At 39.4% G+C, this 21,591-nt stretch overlaps 1 protein-coding gene across 2 annotated transcripts; it reads right to left on the bottom strand.

Annotated features, from left to right (window-relative positions):
* Positions 1-598: 598 nt before the first annotated feature.
* Positions 599-20,981, bottom strand: cep152 (centrosomal protein 152). 2 transcript variants are annotated; one of them, XM_057330499.1, is made up of 29 exons: positions 20,705-20,981; positions 20,507-20,597; positions 15,939-16,048; positions 15,796-15,853; positions 15,048-15,380; positions 14,686-14,836; positions 14,454-14,594; positions 14,176-14,315; positions 13,868-14,068; positions 11,000-11,147; positions 10,762-10,853; positions 10,526-10,689; positions 10,204-10,417; positions 10,013-10,126; positions 9,743-9,873; positions 9,072-9,200; positions 8,855-8,990; positions 8,514-8,699; positions 8,128-8,400; positions 7,912-8,043; positions 5,544-5,908; positions 5,061-5,256; positions 4,874-4,937; positions 4,619-4,789; positions 3,391-3,484; positions 3,228-3,307; positions 2,625-2,781; positions 2,427-2,533; positions 599-2,321 (listed from the first exon to the last, which is right to left on the bottom strand). In XM_057330499.1, the coding sequence occupies exons 2-29, from the start codon at positions 20,591-20,593 to the stop codon at positions 1,558-1,560; spliced, it is 4,938 nt and encodes a 1,645-aa protein (XP_057186482.1). In that variant the 5' UTR covers positions 20,594-20,597; positions 20,705-20,981; the 3' UTR covers positions 599-1,557. The 2 variants fall into 2 exon arrangements, with proteins under 2 accessions (XP_057186482.1, XP_057186483.1); XM_057330500.1 differs by lacking the exons at positions 20,507-20,597; positions 20,705-20,981 and adding an exon at positions 18,340-18,792.
* Between the last annotated feature and the right edge of the window lie 610 nt (positions 20,982-21,591).

The raw sequence follows: 21,591 nt of genomic DNA, 5'->3' as shown, positions 1-21,591 counted from the left end.
TTAAACGTAATTAAATATTACAATAAAAAGAAATCCTAATGGATCAATAAAAACAGACACATTTAAAATTCATGTTATAAAACGTAAATAAACAAAACAATAAAAAGTACAACAGTACATAATTTTAAATTATTATAATTGTAAATTGCTTTAAAACATTTTTTTGCCAAATGCTCTTCTGACTCTCTATATATCTATCTCTACACTACACTCTCACACAAAAAGCATACAACTGTACTTTTTAAGGTATACAATAGGCATCACTGGGATGGGACTAAAATGTTGTACCTTTTTGGTACATGACATATACCGACCATATGTCTGACTGTACCTTCCCAATGTCTTTTTTCTGACAGAGAATGAGCACTGTCAAATCTGCAAAGAACTGTAACATTCTAGCTGCTGGGGTGCCAAAAATACTGTAAAATTACAATAAAATTAAAGTAAAATTACATGTTTTCTTGTACATTTCCAGTATATTTCTGTCATTCTTTACCAAATTTCAAAAATTGTCACTTGAAACAGTAAAATTCCATAAAATTCGTTTTTATTTTACAGTGTAGCCTTACAGAAATTAACCATCAGTTTCTAGTTTTATTTGCAGTGAAACCATAGTATAGTTCAACCATGGTATTTGCAGTAAAACTATGGTTCCTTCTCTTAAAGGTGTGCTATTTACGAACAGCTTTGATGATTTTGGGGTGAATGTCAAGACATACATGGCCCATGTTGCACCCAAAATGTATATTTTATATAAAGAAAATAAAGCCTACATTTAGTTTTGTAACTCTTATTATTTGTAATGGCTACAATACGTAGCAAAATCGTTACAATACAAATCGTTACAATACGATTTCATAACAATACCATAGGTTTTCAACTTCTCCCTTGCTTCTGTTTCTTTCCTATGCATCTGCAGTTTGTGCCAAAACATGTTTTCTGAAAAGCTGCTTTGCAAGAATGCAAAATTGTGAAAAGTGCAGTAGGTCTGAATTTGACATATCATGAAAAGTGCAAAATGCATTACCCATTTTTTTTTGCAAAACAGCAATCCAGTTTTAAGCAGGCATATAGACAGTAGATATCAGTGTTCTAGTTATATGAATTGAATAGTTCACCTCTTCCTCGCTGGTATTGAACTTTGACTGGCTGTACAGAGGTTGCCTGAAGATATTTATCAAACCACAGTTAAAGTGTTAACAGTAGATGTCTGGAACATAAAACTTTCGATTTAGTAAATGGTTGACAGGTTGTTTTACACCTTGTGTTTCATAGTGCATGCTGGAACTTGACTAAACTGTGTGTTTCTATTTAACTAGTAGCAAGATGTGAAAGCAGATTACTTAATGCAAACTTAAGTCATTTTTTTATTAAATTACAAACATAAATTCAAGCACCGACAGTGCAACTGCTTAAAAAAACAAGTACAAAAGACACTTTTGGCTCAAACGAGTAAAAAAGCATTGCTTAAGGTTACCTGGGTGCAACAAATGCAACTCTTACATACACAACTCTTAATGTTTACGAAGGCACTGGGACACCAAAAAAGTCACAATTTTATTTCTGATGCCGTGCCAATGGACTGTCGAACCCGCTGTCATGTTGACGCACTTTCAACTCTGAAAACAAACTCATTGGACATGATTTAAGGACATCATCTCCTTCTGATCCAGGGATTGGCTCTCTGTGTTTATTTGCTCTGCCATCGCCAACTTTTGAGTAAAAGGGTGGAACAATCTCTTTGTAAAGTGTGATATCAGAGTGTTCACCAATGGAGCTTCCCAAATTCAAACCACCCAATAAAGGACCATTTATTAAGAATGGCTTGCCTGGCTCTGGGTACGATGATGTCAGGTGAACGTTGTTTACAATGTTACATCCGTTACTGGTTAAACTCCAATCGCTCTGACCGTCATCCCGGACAGGTGGCTCTTCGATCAGGAAACCCTCCATAAACTTCTCCCTGCTATGCTTTCTTAAAGTAACATTAGTCGTCCTGTCATTGTTTTGGAAAATACTATCATCAGTAACATTGGAACAGATGCCTAATCCACTCTGTGTGCGTTTTTGGGAAGCGTGAGGTATCTGAGGTGTCATCCCGGGGTCTTTAGAATCATACAACATCCCAGACTTGAGGAAGTCGGGTTCGAAGTCCTTATATTTTGCTTTGACGCTTTTCTGTTTGGCTGTATAGATGGTCTCAGTTAGGTTGTATATCTTTTGGTCCTTTCTTCGAACATGAACTTCAGCTCCATGTGAGGCAGCACCCAGAACTTCAGCAGGAGAAGCAGTTGTGTTACCGTCTGATTTGGCTGATTCACCTAAGCATGCATAAAAGAATAAATAAATATATCCATCCTAAGTGTAACAAAATCAACATCAAAACACATAATATTAGGATAAAAAGCATCAACTTAAGACATTACCTTGAGAGTTCTGGGTTTTTAAAAGCTTGCGTTTGGGTACAGGGGTCTCCAGAACTTTGGCCATAGAGGCCAGCTTACTAGCAGCGCTGATAATTTTCTTCTCTGCACTGCAGAAGACATAGCGTTAAATATTGTGTGTGTGCAACGTGTAAATGCACTTACAAAAACAGACTAATAAGAGCAGAATCGCTTTCATACCCTGTGGTGTGGCCTTCATCTTCAAGCAGCTCCTGCACACAGGTGAGGTAATACCTGCGCATCTTCCTGGCGGTGTCCTGTCTCTCCCTCATGACCTCGGCCCTGATCAGATCGGCCGATCGCTCCTTAGTCTCCTGAAGGTATCGCAGCATATCACCTACAGCACCATCATCAAAACATTCAATAAAATGAATGTTCTCAAGACACATATACACGTACAGTAGTTTAGTTAGAAGTAATAAAGTTAAAGGTCCAATGTGTATTTTTGGACAAATGAGGATCTATTGACAGAAATGCAATATAATATACATAACAATGTGTTCAGAGGTGTGTAAAGACCTTACATAATAAAGCGTTATGTTTTACCTTAGAATGAGCTATTTCTGTCTACAGTACATACACCGTGGGTCCCCTTACATGGAATTCAAGTTGTTTCTACTTTACATTTTAAAACAAGCAAATCACAAACATCTTTATCCAACGCAAGTAGATTCAGGCATTCGTTTCATCAATTCGTGTTTTCTAAAACGGTTCCCATGCTGTACAAATCGAGCTACTGTCACGCTATAAACGCATGCAATCGTTCTCTTTGCCTACACTCGCCTTTGATCTTCTCCACAGCCTGTGTGTACTGCTCCTTCATCTCCTCAAGACCCGCTTGAAGATTCCTCCGGTTCACTGCACTGTTGAATCACATTTACCAAGAACATTAGAAATATCTGAGAAAATGTTACAGTACAGAGAAACATCTCCAACATTTACAAACCTCGACTGTGCTTCTGCATCTGAGGCTTGTTGGAGTTCACCGAGAGCTCTGTTGTGACTCTCCTGTTGTTTCTGCAGGGCTTCCTCGTGCTCGGCTGATTTAATACAAATAGTCAAAAATTAAATATGAATAAGTTAAAGAGTAAGTAGCATGAGATCATGAAAATGACATTTCATGCAGTGTGTTATGTTGCCGTGTTTGAAAGTAAGCTGTCTGCCAAGTTGTAAGTCCGAAGGTGAATAAATAAAGTTATTGGCTTGTAAAAATGGGAGTCGACTCTGAATCATGCAAACAAGACATGAGCTAGTCCGAGTCTCTAACCGCCGCGTATCTACGTCACTACACATAGTCCCCGCCTACGTTTTGCTGGGACTGCCGCGAAAACTTCACTAGTCTCCTCCCCCAAAACACTGTCGCTCGTTCGTGATGCGTGTGTATCATGTCTAGAACCTGTGTTCTACGTTGTGAAACTAAGTCCGTCTTATTTCAACTACCAAAGGAAGAACTTCTGAGGGAACAATGGTTACAATTCATTTTTCAAATGATACCAAAGGAGTATAACCCCAGGGTTTTACTGTGCGTGCGTCATTTCACCGAAGATTGCTTCAATAATCTTGGCGCGTTCACTGCAGGATATGTGAAACGACTATCCTTGAAAGAGGGGGCAATACCAACCTTATTTGGACCTGTTAGCTCCACCGAATCACAACCTGTAAGTGTGACTATTTATTTTTGTCTTAACTTCAAGAAATATTTGTGTACCTTATGTCTGTGTTTAGCTAATGCATATAACGCTATCATTAGCATGTACCGTTATTTCTGGGGTATTACAGTTTGTTTATCTTGCTATTAACTCGGCTAACGTATTAACAGTATTTTAAGTAAAAATAATATTTTATTTCATTGATGAGCAAAAGCACAACATTCATGTTGTCACACTGGAAGTGTTGTCACTTGCCACTGAGAAACATCCTGCTCCAGTCGTGGTGGAGTTTCTTGTGGATTAGCACGGAACGAATCATTTGAGAGTCAGACAAGAAGTATGGAATAACTGAAGAATAACTGCCTATTACGACGACATAATAGTGTTTTTACACCTTGTATGTACATAAACTTGTTGTTGGACACTCCATAAACCAAAGTAGGACATTAAAAATCATATGCTACTTACTCTTTAATATCGAATACTTAGATTCATGTGACCCATTAAATGATCAATATCACTCACCTTTTATCTTCTGCAGAGTGCTCTTGTGTTCTCGCGTGGCCCTCTGAAGGTGCCGGCAGGCCTTTTGGAGATGCCTCTGAAGATCTTGATTCCTTTTCTGGAGCTTGGCCAGAGTCTCGGCACATTCAGCGCTGGTGCACGGGCCCAGTTTCCACCGAGCCATTAAACTTGCTGCGAGAAGAGGAGAAAGAGCGAGAAGATTTCACAGATTCCAGACGTGTGAGAGGGGTGATATTTAAGTGCTGTGGATCTTACCGATCTCAGCTTCATGCCGCTCCTGGGTCTCCTTCAGCACACATCTGAGCTTATCATCACTGCTCTATGGTGGGCAAGAACCGAAAAAACATTCATTGGGTTTCTCAGGGTGAAGACTGATCAATATAGAGACAGTATAAATGGGACGACTGTCTCATGTGTGGATTGTAATTACACATTTGTGTACCTTCTTCCATTCCTGTTTGGCCTGGTGGACTGTTTGACTGAGTGTTTCTCTGCAGATCTGCCACAGTCTGGATCTGATGGTTCCTGTCACGCTGCTGGACGTCTGTTCGCTGTTCCTCCTCTCCAAGCCCTCCAGCAACACCACCTTTAGATCAGAGAGCACCTCCTCCTGCACCCGCCGTGTCTCCTCCTGCAGTCTGCAATATAACAGATCTGTAAAGCATCCTATCTAACAAACTACATATGTACATTTTAGTGCTTGCTTTGGAAGACAGCGTCTGCTAACGGCAAAATGCGTTTATTGGCGACTTAATATTTATATACAAGTACAAATGATATGTTTCTTTAGTTCAATTGGTAGAGCATTGTGTTTGCAATGGCCCAATTAAAAACCGTTTTCAAAAAAATCGATCATTAAATAAGCTCAAAACATTAATCGTTTACTCTCACAAACATATTTCTATTCAGGATGATGATTATTAACCTGATCTCCTGCCGGCTCCTCCAGTCCTGTTCCTTCTCCCTGAGGGCCTCCTGCAGCTCAACGTTTCTCAGTGTGAGGTTTTGCACCAGTGCGACTTGCAGTTTGTGTTTGTGCTCTTTCTGAAGCTCTGCTCTGAGACGGGACATCTCCTCTTGCTTGTCCCTCATCCAAACATCTCGTGCCGCTGCCATCTCTGCTTTGATGAGAGCGGCCTGCTCCTGGCCTGAACTCTCCTGTAGAGTGCCGAGGATGAGCACCTCCTCCAGAAGCTCTCGGTTTCTCCTGTTACACTCATCCAGCTCGGTGCATTTGGTACAGAGTTTCTCCTGCCACTCATCCTCCACATTCTTCACTGCTGCAGACACCTGAGATATCACGAGAGAGAAAGAGACCATTATTTTCTAAATTGTTTTCGAGTTGAAGGAGCAATGTGGAGATTTTAGTGGCATCTAGTGGTGAGGTTGTGAAGTGCAACCAACGGCTCACTCCACCGCTCACCCCTCCATTTTGAAGCACTACGGCGGCGGACACAGAACTAAGATGTCGTCACTTTTTCGCTATTTCCCGAAATAGATAACGTATTTACGAAATGCGCTTTGAAGAGCAGTTGGTCCGTTTAGGGCTACTGTAGAAACAACACGGCCAATTCCATGCATGTATGTAGATAGAAATAGCTCATTCGAAGATAAAACATAACGCTTCATTATGTAAGGTCTTTATACACCTCTGAAGACGGATATGTATATATTGCATTTCTGTCAATAGATCCACTAAAAAATTACACATTGAACCTTTAAGGCATTAGGAAGTATTGTGGTATTAAGTATAAATGGATTTATTTCTATGGCAAAGCTCATATAAGCAAAATGGGTCCTTCTGGTGTTTGTTGTTGTTAAAGGCAAGGCAACATTTCATACACAAGGGCAATTCAACGTGCTTTACATAAAATGATTGACAAAGAGAAATAAGACGTATCTTTAAAATGCAAATGATTTAAGATCACAAATACAACTTTAGATTTTAAGAAACAATAAAACAGCAATACAATTGATAAAAAATGTGAGTGTATATACTGTATAAAAAGAATAAGAACAAAAGAAATTAGAAACAGAAGTGCAGTTGATGTAAACCAGCACAGTGCTCAGGTTGTGCACAGCTAAACAGGTGTGTTTTTAATCTGGATTTATAAGTAGCTACTGTTGGTGAGCATCTGATGTCTTCTGGAAGCAGATTCTAGCTTTGGGTGTCGTGATGGCTAAATGCTAACTCGCCTTGTTTTGAGTGAACCCATGTTATCTCGAACTGACTTGATCCTAATGATCTGAGAAGTCTGTTTGGTTTATATTCAATAAGCATATCTGATATGTTTTTAGATCCTAGACCACTGAGTGACTTATAGACAGTAAATAATACTTTGAAGTTGATTCTAAAAGTAACTGGTAACCAGTAAGGACATGAGGATTGGAGTGATATGATCCGATGTTTTGGTTCTGGTCAGAGTCCTGGCAGCAGCGTTCTGTATGAGCTGCAGCTGTCTGATGGTGTTTTTGGGAAGACCTGTAAGGAGTCCATTACAGTAATCCACCCTGCTGGTGATGAAAGCATCAACTAGTTTCTCTAAATCTTGCTTTGAGACAAAACATCTGATTCTGGTTATGTTTCTGAGATGGTAGTACGCTGATTTGCTTATTGCTTTGACATGACTGCTGAAACAAAGGTCAGACTCTAAACCTGACAACAAGATTTTTTTACCTTACTATGCGTCTTTAGACCTCTTAAGTCAAGGTATGCGCTTACCTTGTTAGTTTCATCCTTGTTACCAAATACAATGACTTCAATTTTGTTTTTATTTTATTTTATTAAACATGAATTCACCTTTATACTTTAGCTAAATATGTTTATAACAAAATTTCAATTCTATAACCAGGTCACACTGACGGTCTCTTGTAAAGTTACATATAAAACAATAAAAATAGTGACCTTTGCACACGTGACTGTGTTCACATGAGATCACAACAGCCGGCACATGAATACACAAATAGGTGACAGTTCACCCAAAAATAAGATTCTTTTATCATTTATTCACTTTCATGTCATTTCAAACCTGTATAACTTTCTTTCTTCTGCCGAACACACAAGAAGATATTTTGAAGAATGTGGATAACCAAACAACATTGACCCCCATCGACTTCCATTTCTCAAAATATCTTTTTTGTGCCATATAGAGGTTTTAAACAACATGAGGGTGAATAAACTATACATTTTTATTTTTGGTGCGCTAACCCTGTAATGTGTGCGCACACGGTCATTTTACAAAGCTTTGAACGTTGCTTATTCAATCAGGTTTTGCAAGATGTACAACGTATACCTGTTCTTGAACCCGTTTCTCTTGTTGCCTCTCCCATTCTTCTCTCTCTGTTTGCAAGCTGCTTTTGTATTCCGGTAAAGAGGTTAAGTCTTGGAGCCATCTAGAGCGAGCCCGTGATATCGCACCTTCAACCTAAGACGAGACATCTTATCTGTTATACGCTGTCAGCCGAACCTTTTTTATTTACAGATGCCCGTTCATCATGATGCCTCATACCTTTAGTGCGATGCCATCAGTGTGTTTCTGCTGCAGTTCTCTCCGAGCGCGTTTCACAGCCTCATCCAACGCTCTGGCCTGAGCGGTCGCAGCCTCCTGCTGCAGTGTCTCTCTCTGATCGCTGAGTCTGATCTCCAGCTCGTCTGGTGAAATCATCGGCGTGGTGGTCTCCAGAAAGCTGGTCTGACACCCTCCCTCACAAGCGTCTGCCTTTTTGAGCTTCACAATCTCCTCCTGGGCTCTCTGTAGCTTCTGAGCCCAGCATTTCTCCAACTAACACAGAGGCAGACAGAAATTGTCAAATAAAGTGAACAAGTAAACAGTGATGTTTTATGAGCTCACACAGACTTTGGCATCGAGTATAAAGGTGACCCGTCATCATTTACCGTCTCACGCTCGCGCTGCCAGTTCTGTCTGGTGCTTTCCAGCTGCTTTTGAACCAGCGGCTCAACCTCAGCTTGTGTTTCTGTCTTCCACTGGGCTTTGAGTCGAGTCACGTCCTCCTGATGCTGGGACTCTAGATCGGACTTCAATCTCTCCAGAGCACAGTCGCTCTCCTCTCTTCTTTTTAGCTACAACAACCAGACAAACACATCTCTATATAGTGTCCTATACTATAAAGGCATCAAAAGATACATTTAAAAGCAGATGGAAGCTTGTGATTTTAGAATCGGTTTAGGTGTCGCTCAGGCTTACGAAATTAAAACCGACCAAGTACAGTTCTTACCTCATCCTCTCCCAATCGTCTCTCTTCGTCAATCTCTCTCTGCAGATTTTCTTCCAATTTGTCTTTCTCTTTACAAACCGAAATGTAGCACTCCTGCACAGCCAACATCTCCTGACTGAGGTCAGACAGCTTTGACCTGTGGACACGATCACATCTGTAGTAATCGTTTCTATAATGGAAGTAACTTAAGTTGTTGTGATTTAAAGGTGAAGTGTACTCTAGCTGCTGGATTTGTTGCTGATGTTGGCTGATGAGCTGCTCCACATGAGCCGTGTGCTCTTCTGCGAGCTCCGCCCGGACACGATTCACCACGTCATCCCTGTACTGCTGCTGAGTCCTTTCATACCTAAACACACACACACACACACACACACACACACACACACACACACACACACACACACACACACACACACACACAGTCAAATACTTCTGAATAATATCTGTTGTCCATAGGATCACTGTATAACTGACAGTTTGGCTAATTATTGCAGCCAAGCTAATGTTCTAGTAAGACTTGTCAATGATTTGTCGCATCCAGAAATAAACGTTTGTGTTTACATGTCTGTGTGCTGTGCATATTCATTTTGTATTTATAAACACATACACACGTGTTTATATTTAAGAAAAATAAAATATAAAGAAAAATAAATGTTTAAATATAATTTAAATTATTTAAATAAATAAATAAATAAATATATGTATATATTCGTTTTTTTAATATATACATGCAACATTTCCTAAATATATACATCCGTGTACGTGTGTGTGTGCTTATAAATACAAAATTAATATGCACAGTATACACAATCGTTTATTTCTGGATGCCATTAATAGCGATTAATTGTTAAACAGCCCTATGTTCTAGCTCTCGTGTCACTTCCACACCTCTCCGCTGCTTCCTGTTTCTCCTGGTCCAGCTCTTGGATCATCTCTCTCATCTTGGTACAGAGCTCAAAATTAGCGGCTTTCACCTTTTCCTCACTCTGCTTCAGCTCCTGGTTCCTCTTCTCCAGAGCCTGCGTTCACAAACACCTTCAACAAACACGTATCGGAGCGCTGGACGCCTTCAAACACACAGACTTAGCCGCAAACGTAACACCATTTTCTTTTGGACTGTAGAAAGTGGGTATTATACTGTATACCAAAGATTCTGACCTCTACTCTGTCCTGCAGAACTTGCCGTTCCTCCTGCAGTTTGACAAGCTCTTTCTGAGGGGCGGCGGCCAATCCAGACGATTCCAAGTGTTTCTCCAAGCTGCTCTCCCTAACCTGCAGGGAACAGCATCTTTAACAACCAGGATCTACTAAGCAAACGATACAAACAAGCTATCGCTCTGTGTTTTAACCTTCGAGTCTCTTGCGGTCTTCTCAGCTTGGTCTAGCTGCGTCTGTAAGCGCTCTGTTTTGGTCTGGGAGCTCTTTAGTTCCTCCTGCAGCTCTGAGATCTTCAGTCTTTTGCTCTTTAGGTGACTCAGGCAGCGCTGTAACTCGCTCTTCAGCTCTCGCACCACATCGTCCTTCAGCGGGCCAGAGTCTCCCACATCTGCTATGTGCGGGGTACTGAAAAACGAATCAGATCGTGAAAGGTTTGACATATAAAAGTTTTTATAGTGACTATGAATATTACACCATCTCAAGAGGTGCGCTATTACTTTTACAACATGTTACCTGTGGATTCGTCCATTTCGCCACTTGGACTTTTTGATCCCTAGATCGATGCAGGACTCAGACAGCTGGTTCTCCCAGTCTCCATTAGACTCAATGGAAAGAGCTCCGTGTTTAACGGCAGACTCGTACAGATTGATCTGCTCCTTCAGCTCAGTTAAGTCTTCCTGTTAAAAGAACCAAACTTTAACAGTCTGAATATTATGGGCTGCTTTAAGATGAACGGAGGGTTTCCCAACCTGCATAGCTTTGTTGATATCTTCACTGATAGAACGGGCAGACAGGGCCTGCTGTAGTTTCATCTGTAACTGGCTCATCTCCTGCACAGAGCCTACAGAAAACAAGACGCTTTGATGAATATTTACAGGTGATCTGTTTCTTTAAGCAGTTTTAATGACAAGAGAAGCAATGTACTGGCTGGTGACATTACCCATGAGACACGAACAAATAAACAGTAGCAGATAGCATGAGACGCACCGGTGTGAAGCAGTTTGGCACACTGCTGCTGGCTCTCCTCCAGTCGCTGTGTGAGGGTGTTGATGACTGAAGCTCTGTCCATCTGATCTTCTTCTCTCTGACGCTCCAGCTGTCTGACCTGATCCAGCAGACGCTGGCCAGCTTCAGCCTGTCAAACACACACGGTCAGATCCCTGCGGCGGTATGATATTATCACCCAAAGCGGGTTAACTGGAACTCTCTGTATTAGTCATTTTTATGTGCAGGTCAGGCTCCGGATCAGGACCAAGGAATAATTCATGGTTACAATTATGTCGAACACATTACAAATGATGAGAGACCTTACTTTTAAGACTCAACACAAATATATTTATTATATTATATGGGTGATTCTCACGAAATCTTGGTACAAGATTTTCACATGTCCTTTTTATTTACTAAAAACAAGGTGTGACGTGTTTAAACGCATTAATTTATAGTTTAACACAATTATGAACCTTTTTTTTACAAAACATTTCTTTAAAAAATCTCATTAGCAGAACCATTTAAGACCGTAAATACCATAGCATGTTTTGCTTAAAAAAAGCAAAGCCATTATGCCTAAGCAAGTTTTTATTAATCACACATAATAAGACATTAATGAATTATATTTTAATAGAAAATTATACATGTAACTTTTTTGAAAAACTACCTGTATCGGTGGTGATAGTACAAAAAGTTGTGTATACAGCATGACAAGAAAATATTAAGCTTTTAACTAGAAAAATATAAAGTAATTTGTTAACCATTTGAAAGGTACTGGCAGATGTGTTTCTTCAAATAAAATCAAACTTAAAGGCGGGATATCATGCTGTCACTGTTAAACGTGCTGGCTTGTTAAAAAACGAGCTGGACATATGACGTAGTATTTCTGTGCTTGATACACTCCCCTATGGAGCGATTTTAGTCTCATTAATTATTCACGCGTAAAACAAGATACACAGATGCGTAAACAGTGTCACATGAATAGAACCTAATTTACGTGCACAAAGTATAAATATACATTTAAAAAAAGCTATTCACGTGCGTAAAACAAAACTATTTTCTCAAAAAGTACGTTTCGCAAACATACGACTGTGCACAAATATTTCGATCCAGGGCGATTCACACGTGAGTGACGATTTGCACATTCAAATTCAATGATAAACTTGTACATTTTAAACTTTCAAAGTATTTGTGCACAGTTGTACATCTGTGAATTGTATTAAACGTTGGTGAAACATATTTTATGAGGATATAATTTTATTTTACACACGTGAATTGTTTTTTGTGAATGTATATATATAAATTTGTGCACGTGAATTAGGTTTTATGCACGTGAAACTGGCTACGCAAGTGTACATCGTGTTTTATGTGTGAATAATTAATGAGACTAAAATCGCTCCATACTCCCCCAGCACTCCAAATTGTTTCGTAAAGTTTTTTATAAGTCTGGATCCCCGTTTCGTAACAGGGATCCTATTCCTTTTATTGGGCAATGTGAAAGAAATACAGCAAGGTGAAAGAAACAGGCCGCCGACGAGCGATAGGAAGACCCGCTTATCAAGATTGGCTGCACTGCGCCAAGATCGGCTGCGGTGTGGGCCTGCAGCTGCAGCTCGTTACTCTTGCAATAGTGAGAGAAGTTGAGGCGTGTCTGTTTCTCCACAGCATTTCAGTGATAGATGCTATATAGTGATGAGCGGGTCGTCTCATAAACCGCGGGTCGGTTTGGGGTGGATAAAGAAATTGTCACTTTATTTGCGGGGCGGGTCATTAAAAACAAAATAAAAAAAACATTTATGTTGCGTGCAATTCCCTATAGCCTATATTAAAGCTTTGGGAATATACATTTTCATGTTTTATTAGGTTCTTCTTTGATAAGGTTACAATACATTGGCCTACATAGCAACGTAACTTGCTTGATGTCCCCAAACCAGATCACGTCACGAAAGCGCCAAGCAGCTCTCACTGCCAGCCACAACAACAAAACAAACGGAGAACTAAAAGTGAAGATGGAAGATGAGGTGCGGGAGAAATTAAGATCGGGAATTTACATCATTAAAAGAAAAGAAGGTCAAGCTGCTAAATCTAATGTTTGGGACCGCTTCTCAGAAATAGTTGCAGCAGGAGACAACAGCAGTATCGGCTACATGAAGTGCCAGTTTCTATGGTTCATAAGCGTATGTTGTTGCCAGTTTACAGGGCGATGTAATCTAATGGCTGTTTCCAAGCACTTTTAGGCTGAAATAAAGTCTGTTTTCATTTACATTACAATACCTAGTATGTCTATTTAATGGTCGTGGGTGCGGGGCGGGTTGTAAAAATAGATACAGTGGTGCGGTGCGGGCTGGGGCGGGCCAAATAATTTCATAAAAGTGGGGCCCGCGGTTTGGAAAAAACCCCGACCCGCACATCACTAATGTTATATAAACGGTGGATATAACGCTGGATTTGCAGATCGTTTGAAACTGATAGATGCCGCGGTCCCAAGACATGCTAAGACATGCCGGACATGAACTGCACGCGGTAAGTGAAATTAAGTCATATGTCTGTGTTTTGTTGGCAATCGGCCTGTACGTGCATAATGATTGTGAGAATGACCCATACATAGGGTCAAATTTTGATTTCACGTCATCATGTTTTCAATGTGTTCACTCAGATCTTTCCAAAATGTTTGTCCATTTGTATTTGGTCAGACAAACAGATAGCATTGGTGTTAGTTTAGTCATAAAATCAGTAGGCTAGAAAACGATTAAGCTATAAATGGCTTATATAGGCCATATTAAACTGTGATAGGAGAATATTACATATTAAATATTATCAATCATAAATGTGTCTTGCCATCCCAGAAAACACTGAGACACTGACCTGCTCCTCCAGGCTCTGTGATTGGTCATCTAATTTCTGCTGAAGTGCCAGCAGTTTGGCTTCATGCTGTTCCCTGAGGGCTGTCATGTCTCTGTCATGCTGCTCACGTGCTCGCGTCAGCGTTTCAGATCGACACAGCTCCATCATCTGCTGCTGCATGCCGTCCATCGCTACCTCAGCTGCACGCTGCTGCTTCACGCACTACACGCACACGCACACAAACACACAAAAACATGGAGTACAAATACATAAAGCGATTAACAGTTACAAGCTCTGACTGCCTCATTTTGTGTGCTGCATAATCCTACCGCCTGCTCTCTTTCCGCCAGAGCCTGGGTTTGTTTCTCTAGAGATCTGATTCGGGCCTGCAGCTGAGCCTCTTTTTCTTTCCCCTCCTCAACAAGAGCACCGGACTCCTTCAGTGACATCGCCAGACCGTCCCTCTCATCTACAAGAACAGCGAGTAAATAATACAGCTTCTAACAGAAACCACTAAATGAGACAATTTGGATAAACTGTGCGAAACACAAACAAGTAAATCAATATCAAAGGTGTGTTTAAGCAATATTACTATGGTTCCTCTGACCTTTGACAATGGCAAACTGATGCTCCAGATATCTCATGTTCCTCCTGCAGTCCTCTAGTTTCTGCTCAAGCTCTTCGATCTGTCTGGACTGAGCTCTGTTCAGAATGTGCAGTTGAGCCAGCTGCTGACCATCTGATGTTTCTGACCAATGTACACATATACACCAAAGTCACTATACAGTCATCAGAAAGCTCAATGTTCACAGAATTGTATAATATCTTGATTAACTCACTCTGCGTTGAGTCCAGGAAGTCCCTCTGAAGCTGGTCGAAATGGCCGTTGTGATTGGCTGCTTGAGGATTGAACATCTTTGGTTGGTTGGAAGGCTGGTGTGGGTGGTAACTGGCCTTGTAGTGGTCAGCAGGTCTGTTCCCAGCAACACACTTCAACAAAGCACAGAATTAAAAATGACGAGTGATTATACATACACAGCTTGGGTTGAGACAAATTAATAATAAACATATATTCTAATCCAACTGTATTATTTAGTTTAATATCGTAATAAATACCACAATATCAATGAAATTACATTTAAATGGGGCGTATTACATAAACCGTCACCTATTTGATACAGTGAAGATTGTAGACATCTACCTGGAGCTGTTTTTTTGCACTGGCATGCGCTCCATAGTTTAACCCATTGCTTTGGGCCTCTTCTTCATGGTAACCTGCTCCGTTTCGAAGAGCATCATGCGGATACGCGTCCTGGTCATCCCCATCTGCAGCAGAGAAGTCAGTGCCGCGGGACTCATCCGTGCCTGCGTAGTCTCCGTTCTGGTACTGGTAGTTCCCGCTGGTTTGTTGGTCCCAACCTGGGTGTAAATGTTCTGATCCCGCCTGGAGGTGATAAGGGTGACTGTTGGTCTGAGAGGTGTGACTTCTGTAGCTGCCTTCATTGTAAGATCCTTGACCGTCCTCCTCATAGCGCTTCAAAGTACATTTACAGTAAAAGTGAACAAATGAGGAATGTACTTGTGATAGTGTACTGTTCTTCTAAGGGGACATATCACAGAAAATGTTTACTGCAAGAAGCTCCATCTACTGTATTTAGGAAGACTGGCATTAGTTTGACCATGAGTACCTTCACATTTAAACCCTATATACATATCAACACCAGTTCAGTATTCACCAATGGGGTCCACCCTAGCCAATCATAACAGAGGTCATTTACATATACAACAGTACGGAAAACAAAGGTTTTTTAATTCAAGGGTCACAAAGAACTAACAACCATTTTCTGTGCAAGAAGCTTTGATTAAAGGGACTGGGAATAAAGTGAAACAAAAGAGTTGGATAAAGCCCCTTTAAACAGAAACCGTGCATCAGAAATTGAGAAACTCACTCCCTCATGGGAAGGTCTTCGATCCTCCCACTGTGGCACATTCCAAGCATGCCGTGTTCTGAAACAGAAAACATATTATTTATGAATATGTTTATGTATTTATTAAACCCAATTCAAGTATTTGAGATGAAGGTGTTGTATACCTGTTGTCATCTCCCTGGTGACTGCAGGTGGAGCGGTCGAGCTCGGGTGAGGAGCAGTCACGACTGTCCTCCAGCATATCATCAGGGAGATCAGTCAGGAGCTTCTGGAGCTGAAGATATAAAAAAACACAAACATTGCTACAAATCTAATCCATAATTCTAGATGCGAGTCACCCTTCTGGGGTGAAAGGTGAAACAATTATGAGGTCCCAAAGCTATGGGGAACCAGAACAATTTCAGCAGTTTTTATGTAAAGGACCCAAAACAATAACAGTTAATAGACTTATACAGGGATGACGTATTTTTGTAGGACAACCGAGAAGATAGCGCCGCAGTGGTTCCCTCGACCGAAAGCCTAGGCATTTTTCCCATGGACTTTTGAAAATCGCAGTAAATAAGCTTTGAAATTAACAAAAGTTTATGATACGCATTTTGTCTATCATGATCGTTTTAACAGATTAACACAACATATGATAATGGTGAAGCCTAAATACAATTGCCAAAAGTAAAAAGCTAACATGAGGTTATAAACAGACTTCACTACAGTCAATTTCAATGTCACCACCCCCAACCTTTATTAAAAACGTGTTCCCTGGTAAGTTTAATGTCCCCGCCAAAGGAAGTAGTATCTTTTAGCAACTTGTTAGCAACCGCCGTTTTTAAAGTCCCTGTGTTCTAGGGCTGGGCGATATATCGTGCGATTCTTATGCTCTCAGTTTCGCAATGAATTACGGTTCAATGCTGCCACATCCGAAACCCAGAGGGCAGTCTTGTGCAGAAACTCTGAATATGGGAAACAGAAGAACGATTAGTTCCAGGAAATGCCAATGGTCATATTCCATCACTGTTCTTCAAACCTTTTCAGGTATTTTCATGATAATAAAGTATATTTATAATGGTGATGTTTGACGAGTGTTGCTTTTTCAAATGCATGTTATAAACAAATCAATCTCGTAGTGATTTTAGATCGAGCAGTACTTCCTACTGATCAAAGATCCGTAGTTCACAGAAGAGCTGTGCATAAAACGCAGAATCGATTTCAGAATCGATTTAGACGTGTATAATTAGTGTGACTCACGATATATATATCACCCAGCCCTACTGTGAACAGGAAGTTGCAGGAAGTCTTTACTTCCGTATTTTGACGCATTTCCGAGTAAAATTACATTTCGAATGAGAAAAATAGTTGGAGTGGCTTGCGTATTTTCACTGCGATTTGATCGGATGTGTAAAAACAGCTGTTGCATTTTGAAATGGAACTGGCAGAAGACTGACAGTTGAAGGGGAGGAGTTAATGGATGCCCCGCCCAAGCCATCTAACATACGATGGAAGGATATTCCCTTTAGGGCGGAAGTGCATTTTGAAGATTATGAGGGCACATGAATTTTAAAAAGCGAATGACCCACATTGATAAACTATTTACAATAAACGCTGCAAAATTTATGTAAAAATAGGAATTGTCATTTTTAATTTTACTGGGACTTTAAGACATTATAAAGCTTTAAAAATAATGAGCGGGTTATAACTGGTGTTTTATGTCATAGAATAAAACGTGAAAATATTTAGAGGTTTTGTTAACCACAGACCTTATTTTAAGCATTTAACCAAAAACCCATTAAAAAAAAACAGAGACTTTGGTGCGACGGAACCAGAAGTGCTAAAATGCTTCTGGGTTTTGCATACAAAAATACATAATCTCTGCGGTACTTTATATTGAATGACTACGTTAAATATGTGTATATTCAAAATACAGTTGTCTACTTACCTTATCAAATATACAATAATAATTTATAAATTGAGCTGTTGGGTACAATTTTGTGGGAAATCTCAGATTGACACCATTTGACTTCAACCCACTTAAAGACAATTTGTACTGTAACCTGCATTTTTTTTGACCAAGTATAAAAACATATTCACTGTCTTAGTACTTTGTGACTTCTGTTCTATTACATTGTTGTGGTATGTCTTTTTTAGGGATGCATTGCAATAAGATGTTCAAAATTATTTCAGGGTACTTGTATACACTCTACTCAATAACAGGCATGTAATATTCATAACTATCACTGAACAACATCATTTTCTTTAAACCGTTCAAAACAACGATCAGTTAAAAATGACGAAACAAACCGAAACCAAGAAAAGCGAAACAAAGAGCATGAAGAAGCAACGATTCGCTGCAGGTCAGAGAAAACCATAGCAACCGTTTATAAAAACACACCCGCCCGGTTACAGACACACAAGCACTGTCATAACACAACCAAACACAAGCACGTGGCCCTGGAGCCAAACACCACATGACTTTTTCTCAACTTCACTATATTAATACATGAAAACAAACAAGTTAAACCTTTTTCTGCAAAGTTATTTTATGAAAGAAACTGCTGTTGAAGTCCAACTCACCCTCCATAAGTCCTGCCGTATGACCCTCACATCCTCAATCGCTTCCTCGGACACAACGCTTTCCCGCATTTACACAAACACACAGCAGCTAGCGCAGACGTTTCGCTCAATCACATACTGAAGGACTATTGTGTGTTATGCTGTATTTCAGCAGCATGAGTCATAAGAATAACTCCAGAAAAGAAAGCGAGAAAGAGGAACTAAACCATCCTCGATAGGCCAGACTAAGATTGCCCTATTGTCGGGGTCAGCCTATATGTTTCAGTTAACTGGAGCAGAAACATTCCTCCTCTGATGGAAACGACAGACAGACACTGCATTCAGTCACCATTCACTCCAAATAATTATATTCAGAAGTTCTCATACATCCACAGAGACTAAATACAAAGTTTTTAGGAAAAAACTCCAACGTCTGTTTTATTTACTCCAGCAGTGAAAAGCTCACAAGGGCGAATTCTCTTCTCAACAGCAGTCAAGAGCTTTGATAGTATGCAGGGTAATGGAAACAGGCTATATGTAGTAACAAACACACCTAGCAGCATTTTGTGTGCACCAATGGCTGCTAAAGTTCATTCACGCAGCAGATAGCATTCGGCTGAGTCAGAAAACACATGCGTCTGATTGGAGTAGATCTGGATTTTAAAAACAAACAGCTGATGGATGGGATTCACTTTAGATGACCTCACAATGACATGTGACTAACAGGAGAATCTTTAACGACAAATATGAATAACCATGAGAATGTTAAGTTGAACCTAGTGACTGAGTCAAGTACAGCTCAAAGTGAGCTCTTAGGCCGAAGATATGAAGAATTCGTTTTTTGAAGAACACTAAATAAATATGTAAATAAAGTCACTTTAGTTTTATAATATAGCATATTTTATACTTTCAGTTGATGTGTGTGCTTTGTTTTGTTATCCCTTATGGTATCACCAATTGGTCCTTTGTGTTATTTTAAGTCAACATGAAATGGAAGTTGCACTTGTGTTTTTGCCGTATTGTGACATTTTTGTGTAAAACAGTGTCTGGAATGAACAAAATGTAGGGCGGGACTAAATTTAGTCATTGGAGAATTCCAGATTATTGGAAGTTTGAATCCATGGCCACTGGACAGTCAGTAGAGGTCGAGACATACATCATGCACAGAAGAAGAGATGTTGTTGTTTTTTAATTGGATTTTCAAGAGAACAACATTAGGAGTTACACATGAACATGGCTGTAGAAGTACAGAGAGAAAAAAGAAGAAAAATATAAAATAAAAACATACGCAGTACATACTATCACAAAAATACATACTGTAATATTATCCAGTACCAAGAGATGTTGAGGAAAAGGGAAGGTTAATGTTTTTGATTAAAGATAACAGGGTCTCATGGTTTTAAAAAACTATGATCGGCTAAAAAAAACAAATAATCAACACTGCAATATTCCGTGAACGTTCCTTAATAAGAATTGTCAAATTTTGTTTTCAATTTTTTTTGTGACTGGCACACTTAAAACAGTAAAATGTGAGCAGAACGCCATAAATTTTTAGAGAGTATTTAAGGTACCTGTAACCAGGAAGTCACAAATATAATTCTGACGTATTTTCAAAGTAAAATAGATGAAAAAAATTAATGCGGTGGCTTGTGTTTTCCTATTGTGCATTGACTGGATATAGAAAAGTAGAAGTTTCATTCAGAAATGGAGCCGGCAACTGACTGACAGTTGGTGGGGAGGAGTTAACAGATGTTCTGCCCAAACAGAGTCCCGAGTGGAGCGGATTTTAATTATAGATTATGAAAACAACATTTGTTGATTGCCTTGGATGGATGGATTATTCACCACAAAACTACTAATGTGATCTGATAAAATAAATAAGGTACATGTTGCTTTTAGGTGGACTTTAAGAGGTCATAAACAATGCATGCTAATAATAATTCTCATAGAAAATATTGCTCAAGATACTGTACTTTTAATTTATGAAGTATTGTTTAAACTTCATGTCAACGAACTATACACGGAAGATTATGCATAAAGATACATTATTAATCATTGTAAAAAAAAGATGTGAAATTATGAAAATGTAAAAAGTGTATGGTGAAACATGTCATTTCCCTTATAAGTGACAGATGTCTATGGGATGTGTTTGTTGTACAGTATATGAGTGAAGTAGTTGAAACAGTACCTCTTGTTCTCTCGCATAGTCCTCCTGATCATACTCCTCTTCCTCCTGCTGGGGCTGTAAAGCGGCACTGTCAAAATCTATAGACATCCTGCTGCAGAGCAAACACCAGACACAACATAACTTACTTGAGGAAAAGCATCACAGGCTTCAATACAAAAACAGTTTTATTTAAAAACAGTTTAAACAGTCTCTGCTTACCTTTAGTCTTTAAAATTATCCTCCGTCCTACATTAAGGCAAAAATAATATAAAGTGTTTCCAGAAGAAACACTTTAGTGTATCAGTGCTATTGTTGATTAGCATAAAAACACTACACGAATGAATGTGTATTAGCAGCGTCACGCGTGAAATGATCAAAACAGCTCAGTTTATGACGTCGGGTATTTGTACGGTCGAAAAAGTAATAAAACATGTTAAATAGTCTCAAAATGTTAGTTTATAACTAATATGTGAGGAAAAATCCATTCTTGAGGGACGGCCTCTTGAAACATGGCGCTCTCCACAGCGGCAAAAATACTGCGTTCTGATTGGCCGACGTGACGGTGACGCGAGATTTGCGTCGCCAATGGCTACAGTTTAGAGAATTATTAAAAAAACACTTGGGTTGTTTAGATATTTTGTTATGTTTTATTTACATGGAAAATTATGTATACATAAGCATTGGTAATAAAAAACCTCTTTAAACTGAAACACATCATAAAAAAGTATTTGTGATGATACCCCATAAAAACATTGCCTTAATTTTTTTATAAGTTATTTTTAATGCTATTTAGGATAATTTCATATGTTAGTTATTTGAAAATTGCCTGTATACTTTACAGCGACACTTTCCCGTGAGGTCTGATTCATTATCATACAGTTCATTGTTTATCCATGTTCATTGTGCATTAACTGTGTTAAGAGATACAGCTGTTGATTTGAAATATTTATTGACAAATGATGCAATGAACAGATAACTAAGATTAATAAATGCTGTAGTATAATTGTTCATTGTTTGTTCATTAACTAATGTAGGTTGTAAAGTGCTCCAAAACACTTGTATTATTCATTTTTATTCGTAATTGCCAAATTACCAAGACATGTTTG

This window comes from Triplophysa rosa, linkage group LG3 (genome assembly GCF_024868665.1).
Source record: "Triplophysa rosa linkage group LG3, Trosa_1v2, whole genome shotgun sequence".
Taxonomy (NCBI): domain Eukaryota; kingdom Metazoa; phylum Chordata; class Actinopteri; order Cypriniformes; family Nemacheilidae; genus Triplophysa; species Triplophysa rosa.
The sequence above is the reverse complement of the archived record's forward strand: the minus strand, read 5'-3'. Positions and strand labels throughout refer to the sequence as shown.

What these genes read in the sequence shown, in the direction of transcription:
- cep152 (XM_057330499.1), bottom strand. Translation starts at nt 20,593, where the DNA reads ATGTCTATAGATTTTGACAGTGCCGCTTTACAGCCCCAGCAGGAGGAA. An exon ending in TGCCAAACTGCTTCACACCG is followed by an intron (nt 10,854 to 10,999) that starts GTGCGTCTCATG and finishes TGTTTTCTGTAG; the next exon opens with GCTCTGTGCAGGAGATGAGC. An exon ending in AGAAACGGGTTCAAGAACAG is followed by an intron (nt 5,909 to 7,911) that starts GTATACGTTGTA and finishes GTGATATCTCAG; the next exon opens with GTGTCTGCAGCAGTGAAGAA.